General features: G+C 34.3%; 1 protein-coding gene across 1 annotated transcript in view; it reads right to left on the bottom strand.

The window, feature by feature from the left end:
• DNAAF10 (dynein axonemal assembly factor 10) overlaps positions 1–10,136 on the bottom strand; it is a 127,575-nt gene that overhangs the window by 53,970 nt on the left and 63,469 nt on the right. The window contains 4 exon segments of the mRNA XM_017853784.1: positions 218–219; positions 1,212–1,396; positions 1,998–2,057; positions 3,240–3,416. Of these exon segments, the coding sequence (XP_017709273.1) occupies positions 218–219; positions 1,212–1,396; positions 1,998–2,057; positions 3,240–3,416 (424 nt within the window).

Raw genomic sequence — 10,136 nt, 5'->3', positions numbered from 1 at the left:
AAAAAAAAAAAAAAAAAAAAAAAAAAACCATGAAAACTTAAAAATAAACTAAAATAAATATTGGAAAATAAACTCAAAACTTAGCTTATGTCTTCAATATAGATAATAGCTTAATTTCCTTCCACTGATAAGTGCTATACTTATTACATTTTATATATGCAAGTAATCTTCATTTATATGAAGATTATATAAATACCATTTATATAAATATAAATACCTCTTCCAATACCACCGAAGCCAAGAATTTTCCATTTATTTTATTCCCCTAAGGCTTAGAATTTCTCCTTTCCTTCTTTTGAAAACTGGCTCCTCTTTATGATGGCACTACCAGCCTGGTCTCATGTCACACTCAACCATATGCCAGTCCACAGGAGTCTTTCAGTGATCCTTGGCAATGGTGAAGGAGGTGAAACGGAAGGGAGAGAAAAGGTTTGCGGTAGCGCCCCTTGGGAGTAGTTCAGTGTCTTAAAAGTCTCAAACCCATCTAACTCTTCCAAAGAGATGCAGTCTATTCTTTACAGTGCCACCCCACTTTTGAAAACAAAATAAAAGATGGTTTTTGCTTAAGGATAATATGAACTTCTACTTAAAAGTCAAAGTAGCTACACTTCAGCTCTTGCATAACAAACAACTATCAAACTCACTTGTTTTCCTTGTGTGATTTACATTTAAAATAAAAAGGAGAAAGAAAACCTTTCTATGGAAGCATCCAATCATTACTCACAGAAAAATGTCAAACCTTTGTTATCTTTGCCTCTACTCTAGATGCTCTAGTTTTCTCTAGTATCTCTAGCTTGCAGTTTAAAATCCTTGTAACACATCAAAAAGCCTACTATCTATATTTTTAGGGCATAAGTAGAGAAGAGAAGCTAAGTGGTTGTGGTTGTGCTTCTGTTCAGAAGCAATGAGTGATTAAATGAACCTTAAGAGTATAACCTAGTCGTAATTTGAGGGGCTATCAACAGTAAGTAAAGTAGTGTCCTTGTGGCATTTGATCAGAGGATCACTGAGAATGTTAATTCTTGAGAATAACAATTGTTAATTTTGTTAATTAATAATTACAACAAAGAACACACTTCAAAACTGAATGTGGGCAATTAGGAAAAATCAAATATATAAGTTTTTAGGACAAAATACGGAAATTCTCTATTAAGTGGTTTTTAAAATATGTTGCTGAAACATAACAGAAGAACCAGCTCTTTTGTACTTACAGCACAGAATTCTTCAAAGGATATTCTTCCATCGCCATCCTTATCTGCATTTATTATGGTTTTGTCTACAATTTGCTGTAACTGTGTATCTTTCAGATTGTTCCCCACCATCATCTTCAATACCTGGAAGAGTTCCCCATTGGAAATATAGCCATCTTTATCCATGTCATAGATACGGAAAGCAACTAAAAAAGGGAAGGAAAATCAATTCCAATTACAAAGCAATCACAAGCAAATGCTTTCAATAAGAAAGAAAATAGTAAACTGACAAACATCAAAATTACAACTATGAGGATGTCTCCTTCCTTAAAATAGAGTTGTCCTTAGGCACAGTTTAACATATTTGGTTAAAAGTATGGGCTTTTGAGGCTGCCTGAGCAGATTTAGTGGAGCTTAGAGTAAGTTAACTGTCCCTGCTAAGCTTCAGTTTCTGCACAGAAAAAACACTAGAAATAATAACAACTCCAACCTCTCTTGTTCTTTAGAACATTTCTTCCCACTTTCACTAAAAAAAATCTCTTCTCTAAATTACAAATGTAGTTTACATGGCTGTTTTCAGTAGAAAGAAACTGTTTTGCTTCTATCCAACTAAAAGCAACAATAACACATTATTCAAATATAGTAGTGGCAAATGTCTTAAAAGGATTTTCACCAGAATGTAAAATTTCAGTTATGTCTAAGGATCTGGAATAAAAGACATCTTTTCATTATTTTAAAACCGTTCTATAATACGGTATGAAATGATGGTAGTGTAAGAGAATGAAGTCAGTGAAGAAAAATACTTACACCTCAACTTCTGCTCCTTATCTCCTTTGACACTGAACTGAGAGACGCCTTCAATGAATTCTGAATAAGAGTTAAAAGTGTTCACAAATCAGAACTTCCAATTTTTTACATAAAAAAAATATTTACCTTACATTCCCATAAAAGGATATTTCCTTGCTGCAAAACAAAAGTACTACTAGCAACATTTAAAAATAAAATTGTCAAATTTGAAACCTCAACAAACAAGGTCTCTCTGTATTTTTTATTTGAACTTGGAGTTCTCTAAGGTCAATTTAAACAAACGTTTGTTAAGTGCAAGATAAAAGAACACTCAAAACATATTTTAAGTTAACTCTTTCCTCTTAGAATATGACTGTGACAAGGGGCTTTAAAAGAAACACTATAAATTGTTCTGACACTACAAAAATAATTTTAAATTTCTACTTCAAAACTGTGAACCAAATATGCTGTTAGAAGTTTCACGACAAATCATTTTTCTTCACTGCCTGATAAGCACTAAATCATAATCAGTTTTATATCCCTCCACTTATAATTCTGTTCTCCAAACTAAAATAACAAAATCTATTGACAAATCTCTAGTGAAATGTTGATTTACTTGTTAAAAAAAAAAAAAAAAAAAACTGGACATGGTGGCTCATGCCTGTAATCCCAGCATTTTGGGAGGTTGAGGCACGTGGATCACTTGAGGTCAGGAGTTCGAGACCACAGCCTGGCCAACATAGTGAAATCTCATCTTTACTAAAAATACAAAAATTAGCCAGGTGTGGTGGTGCGCACCTGTAATCCCAGCTACTCGGGAGGCTGAGACAGGAAAATCACTTGAACCCAGGAGGCAGAAGTTGCAGTGAGCTGAGATTACACCACCACGTTCCAGCCTGGGCAAAAGAGCGAGACTCCATCTCAAAAAAATAAATAAATAAAAGGAATTGCAGTTTCTAATGTTGTATATAAGAATATACAGTATTGTCCTAAAGTGAGATTAATTTTCTAAAAAGAAAGGAAATACTGAGTCTCCCCTGCTTTTTGGTAGATTATCCTAAAGAACAACTTAATCATTTATGAACTACAAAGTAAAAGATCCTATTTCATTAAGGTGCATATACCACAGATGTTGAGGTTTTAACATAATCTATTATTGTAAGGTCACAAGAAATATAAACTTTTTTTTTTTTTTTACATAGAGCTGTAGGAATACAAATAGGTTATCTAACTTGTGATTATAAAAAATAACTACTTTCTTACCTTTAAAGTCTACTTCTCCATTCCCATCTGTGTCGAATATATCTATTACTCGCTGTACTAAAGGATTCTGTTGTAACTCAGGCAGAGACATGAACTCTTCCACACTCAAAGAACCAGAATTGTCCAAATCAAGCTTCTTAAATCTCTTTCCTAGCCTTTTAATTTCATCCGCATCAACTAAAAGCAAACAAAAAAGGTAGCAAGAATTTTTTTACAATGTTCCCAAATCCTTTCTAACAGGCAGTAGCAAGATTTTGAAAAAATTTTTTAATAGTTATAAGGGGAAAAAAATCCAGCAGTTATCCAATAGTTTAATTTCCAATTTGATAAAAAGAGGTATATATTATAATGTTAACTAATTTCTTCTCATAGAATAAATACAACATAAATACTTCTATTTGATTACCTTTCTGTTTGTTTGCACCTGCCATTACATACATCCGCTGTATGCTGAGTCTCAAGATATTCCAGGCCTGATAATGCTAAGCTGATCACGGAGGTCACAAAAGATTATTTCAGGACTGACAATGCCAATGCTAAGCTGATCATGGAGGTTCTACCAGACAGATTCAATCAACCTCTGTTCTGTACACCGAAGAACTTTCATTTTCATTTTTCTTGTTAAATTTTAATTTACTTTATTTCTAATAGTTCATGACTCAAAAATTCAAAGGGTATTCAAAATTCAAAGTTTCCCTCCCTTCCCACCCTGAGATATCCATTTCCTTTCCCTGAAAGCAATGTTGCCGTTTCCTGAATATTCTTCCAGAGTTACTTTACAAGTATGAGCAAATAAGCCAGCTTTTACTTAACAACCAAATAGCTAACAAAATTCACTTGTCAACACCTTTAAAAGAGAAAGAATAACTAAAAGAAATGTTTACATTAGTTTGTAAGTACTCCATAAAATTCAGTGTCTCTTATATACATTCTTGAAAAGCTGGGTTTAAGCTGTTTTCTTCTAAATTACATCATTTTAATTCCTTTAAAATATCTAATACACATAAGTAATTTTGATCATGACTTAACAGAAATAGTAATTACAAATATATTTTTTAAATTACACACAACAGGCCAGGTGCAATGGCTCATGCTTGTAATCCCAGCACTTCGGGAGGCCAACGTGGGCAGATTACTAGAGGTCAGGAGTTACAGACCAGCCTGGCCAACATGGTAAAACCCCACCTCTACTAAAAATACAAAAATCAGCCGGGCATGGTGGCACGCACCTGTAATCCCAGATAGGAGGCTGAAGCAGAAGATCACTTGAACCCAGGAGGCAGAGGTTGCAGTGAGCCGAGATCACGCCACTGCTTTCCAGCCTGAGTGACAGAGTGAGACTCTGTCTCAAAAAATTAAAAATAAAAATAAAATAAATACAACAACTTTTAAAAAGAAATTAAGAAGGCAAATGTTATACTGCCCATGAGTATATATGTATTATGGCCCACAATGCTAGAGAACAGTACAAATACAAGCTGTCTTGACAGCTTAAATATATGGCATCCTCACTGTAATAACTTAAAAATTAAAGCATATATTTTAAATATAAATTATATTAAAATAGAACTATAATTATCTATACTATCAAAGTAAAAACTACAGCTACAAGGTGGTGTTCTAATATGAATTAGTTCACACATAATTGGTAAAGAGGAAGGAGAGTAGTATTGTCAGTAATTATGGAAATTTCATTGATTCACAGGGATTTTACACAGTATGTTATAAAAGGATCAGGGGCAAGTTTCTTAAAAAAAAAAAAAAAAAAAAAGGCCGGGCACAGTGGCTCACGCCTGTAATCCCAGCACTTTGGGAAGCTGAGGCAGGCTGAGAAACCTGAGGTCAGGAGTTTGGGACCAGCCTGGCCAACGTGGTGAAACCTCACCTCTACTAAAAATACAAAAATTAGCTGGGAGTGGTGGCGGGGTGCCTGTAATCCCAGCTACTCGGGAGACTGAGGCAGGAGAATAGCTTGAACCTGGGAGGCGGAGGTTGCAGTGAGCTGAGATGGTGCCATTGTACTCTAGCCTGGGCAACAAAAGGGAACCTCCGTCTCCAAAAAACACCTCAATATATGAAGACCTAAAGAAAACAACAGTGAAGAGGTGCCTTCCTTTAGAGAAAACAAGTTTAGTGGCTTTAAGAACCTCAAGTCTTTCTAACATCGTTATGTTGTCTGGTGAAAACTAAGGACACAGATGAAGAAGTTGTGAAGACAATTTCTTCTGTTTTTATGCTCCCTCACCCCCAAAAACTATTAATAAATGTAGCCATACATTGGCTCACCACTGAATTTTAGAAAAGTAGCTTCTACTAAAGCAAGTAACTTCAAGAACCTATACCATACCTTAATAGAAGCACAAGTCCCCATTTAAGGCTCATAAGTGATGGGTTACGGTGTTTTATTTGTACAGTTAATTTGTACTTGTATTTTTAAGATCACCGTTTATGTTAATACTCTGTTACAAACAAAGCTGCATAATTTGAATGGTCTACTCTATCCATGTTTTTCCCAGATGTGATTTCATGGCATGTGAGGTTTTCTAGAAAACATGTATCAGAAATGCTGGGATAAAAAATTTATCTAAATACTGCTGCAAACAGCAAAATACATATACAGTCATGCATCACTTAACGATGGGGTTACATTGCGAAATGCATCATTAGATTTCGTCATTGTATGAACATCAGAGTGTACTTACACAAACCTATGTGGTTCAGCCCACTACACACCTAGGCTATATGGTCCAGCCTATTGCTCCCAGGCTACAAAATCTGTACAGCATCTTAATGTACTGAATACTGCAGGCAATTGTAACACAATGCTAAATATCTGTGAATCTAAACATATGTAAACATTCAAAAGCTACAGTAAAAGTATAGTATGAAAATTTTATTTAAATGGTACATCTGTATAGGGCACTTACCATGAAAGGAGCTTGTGGGACAGGAAGCTGCTCTGGGTGAGTCAGTGGTGAGTGGTGAGTTAATGTAAGGGCCTAGGACATTACTGTAGACTTTATAAACTCTGTACACTCAGGCTACACTAATGATGCATTTCTCAATGTAACCCATCGTTAAGTGACACATGACTGTATGTGTATTTTCAGCTCCATTATAATCTTACAGAACCACTGTGTATATGTGGTCAGTCACTGACCGAAAATTATTATGTAACACATTAATGTATACAAATAATCTTATCAAAAAGTTCACATACACTTCAAGCACATCAACTACATAAGGCATTTTATCCCTCTATTAAAGAGTATTCCTTCTTTACTGGAATATGTGACATAAATGCAAACTGTTCAAATAAACCTTATTTCCCCATTTTCTATCTATAAAATGACATACCCTTAATCCTGAAAGAGAAAAAATATAATCAAAGTCCTACAAATGCTTTTCGCTTATTTATTTACATGTCTACTCCACCTCAGGGCACAGTCCATGACTTTTTCATTGGTGCTCTGGGCATCACATATAACAGGTGCTTAATAATGGTTTTAATAATGTTTTAAGTGAGTATTAAGTATTTCAAATGTAAAACTTATTGATTAAAATGCCACCAGTATTTAAAACTACTAGCTAACCAGGTACCAATCAGCAAACCATCAGAACAGTGTCTCAAAGTTCACAGATTTTGCTGAAGAGGTACCCTCTTCAAGCCTGCCTTAATTTTTTACACATATACTAAGGATGAGTTATTCTCTTCTTCCAATCTTTAGTTTACAATCACAGACTAGGAAAGGTGATGGGGAAATTAAACATAATAGATCACAAAGGTGATATGCTATGAGTGGATAAGAAAAGACAATGTCTCCACTAAGTGGACAAATCAGGATCATTTCCTCTAGGCTGTATGATTAATGGGAAGAGGAAAGGCAGAAATGTAGTATCATAATATTTATGCAAACTATTTATTAGAGTCTATTTATTGAAGCAGGGACATTAATTATAGTTTAGAAAGTTGTTTATCAAGAAACTGAAATTGAGGCACTTAAAGGATTATGTTTTAGTTACTCAGAAAACTCCTCTAATCCAGGAGATAGCATTCTAGTCTTAATAAATGAATAAAAAATACTAAGAATACTTGAGAATAAAGAATCATAAATCAAATAAATATATTTGGCTCAATCCATCTTCTTCACACTGCCAACAGTAATCTTTCTAAAAGGCAAATTCAGTCAAACAGCTAGCTCCCGTGCTTCACATTTTCTAGTGGCTTTCTAACACAAAAAGTCTAAAGTCCTTAACAATACTAGCCTCAAAATTAAATTTCCATCTTATCTCTTTCCCCATTTCCTTTTCTTTGGCTACAATGCTTTTGGCACAACTCTCCTAGAGTACAGATTTTATACCTCATTTCCTTATAAACCTCCTGCTGGAATGTCCTTGCCTGAATCCTCCATTTATGAGACACCTGTCAATTTCTCTCTAGGGAGAAAGGTGTTTGTCACTAATGATTTATAGTTGTATCATTACCTCACTCACTGGCAAAAGCCCTTAGAAGGAGTAGTTAAATTTTATTTACTTGTTTTAATATCTTGTAAAACATTATAAAGTAGTTGATACCTGTTCTGGATGAATAGTCAAAACTTTCCTCAAAGGCAAAGCAATGTGCCAGTGATCACGTTTTACCTTGACAATAAATGACTTCTTAAAAAGCCCCTTTAATATGACTAGGAGGGAACAAGCTCTAATCTTTCCATTCATCATCATTCCCACATACCCTATGTAGCTAAAACTGATCTTGAGCTAAGAAGCCAGAGCAGTGTGTGAGGAGGCAGTATCTTTTCTCCAACCACTGATTTATTTCCTCATCTCCCTCCCCTCCTTTCAGCTAGGATTACAGTGATGAGTAAAACAGACTAAATACTCAGTATTTGCAATCTAGTTGAGACTGAGCAACTAGAGGAATCCATACCTAAATATCCGGAATATTTTTAAATGGCCAGCTTGGAAAGCAAAGCCAGGAAAAAATTTTAAAGCCAAGATCTAAGAAAGTTGTCTTTCAAAACAAATGGTAAAATAGTTATTTTAGGTATCAAACAAAATGATTTATTTGGTCATTACTGGCACCCGAGGGGCAGTTATTTAAGCACTTCCATTTGCCAGCAGTGTTGCTGTGTTACAGTAGGATATCAGAGTATGAAACAGAGTTTTAATTCTTGAAATATCAGCATTAGCAATCACCTACAAATTAGGAACAGATCTCTAAAGTAGATCAAACCCATCTTGTTCGCACCATTAAATTTAGTTTCAGTATATTTATAGAAGATCTGCACTTAGCACGAGTTAAATACTGAAGAACAAATTCCAACTTTTGGTGCCACTTTTCAGAAAATATTTTTTTTTTCCTACTGCTTATGATCATATTCCCTTAAAAGAGATGGACAAGGAAAAACAAACAAACCTCACCCTCTTGACTCATCTTGTGACTCAGAGATACTCTTTTTCATATGTTTTGCCAGGCTGAAACTCATGTTATTTTCTACTTTTGGAAGGACAACTTTGGCAGGAATGCCTTAACAGTTGAAAATGCCTACATATTCAATTGAAATTTTATTAGACAAAATGTTAAAATAATCTTCTCAAGTCATATACTGTTATCTAAAATTTAAGCAAGGTGGCAAAAACAAGATATTTTAGTCAGAGTTTATAAAATATAAAAATTACGAACAAGAAATTGGTAGATTGCTTATACAGAAAACCGTCAATCAATGCACTCTGACGGTTCTTAGGGATAAATGTGAAATTCAGATGGTAACTTATTTTAAAAAGTGACTTCAAGAATCTTGTTAATGTTACTACATTAAAAGTATTAAGAACTTGCTCACGTTGCTACACTAAATTTGCTATACTAAATTTTAGTATTTTCAACTGGATGTATTAATACTGCACCAATATACTACTAATAGAAACAGAAGGTTACATATTCATTCATCATGCTTTCAGATGGTGAAACATAAATCATCTCCCTTATACTTATATATTTCTCTCATTTAGAAAAAAAGGAAATAAGAAATTTCAAAATAGGAAGAAACCAGTCTCCTGGTTCTGAAAGCATTCCTATTAATACACACACACACCAAGCTGCTATTCAACTGTTGAGATTAAAAGTAAAGACAACTTAAAGAAGTGTAAACTGTTTTAGGTGATGCTAAAATTTTTCAGAATGAAAAGAAAATGAAATAAACAGAATGGCAGAAAAACAAAACTTTCCTCAAATTTTAGCCAATTCTCAATAATTGTGTAGTAGAAAATAGCAACAAGACTATTGCTTCATCAGGAAATTCTTTTAATAGCTACTTTATAAATAAGTTTTACCTATTAATACACCAAATTATTAAAAACACAGCAAGTCTCTCTAAATTCTAACAATAATATTTTGAAAGAAACAACTGTATGTAATGTGGGACCCAGGAGAGAATCCTGGAAAAGAAAAACACTTTGCAAGTTTCACCATTTTTTCCAGTCATGTATGTGGTTTAATATTCTTTAGCCAATGTTAATTTCTTGATGTTGATTACTGTACCATAATTCCGTGAGATGTTAACATCCTCACATTAACGGAAGTTGGCTGAGGGGTATTCAAGAACTCTATTATCTTTGTAAGATTTTGTAATTTCTCCTGAGTCTTGGCTCCAATTTGTGACAACTCTTGATTGATTGTCCTTCATGACCTTGAAACTTTTGATCCAGTATTTTGTAAAACTTCCCTCAGTTTGAGCTTCCTGAATGCATGTGGGTAAGAATACCACAGAAATGATATTGTGTCCTCCAATACACTGTATCAAAGGGCTCATGACGTCAACATGTTAACTTTGATCAATTGGCCAAGGTGGTGGCTGCCAGATTTCTCCACTATAAATCTACTATCTTCCTTTGCAGTTA

This window comes from Rhinopithecus bieti, unplaced genomic scaffold, assembly GCF_001698545.2.
Source record: "Rhinopithecus bieti isolate Rb0 unplaced genomic scaffold, ASM169854v2 scaffold_36315, whole genome shotgun sequence".
In the NCBI taxonomy this organism is placed as follows: Eukaryota; Metazoa; Chordata; class Mammalia; order Primates; family Cercopithecidae; genus Rhinopithecus; species Rhinopithecus bieti.
The sequence above is the reverse complement of the archived record's forward strand: the minus strand, read 5'-3'. Positions and strand labels throughout refer to the sequence as shown.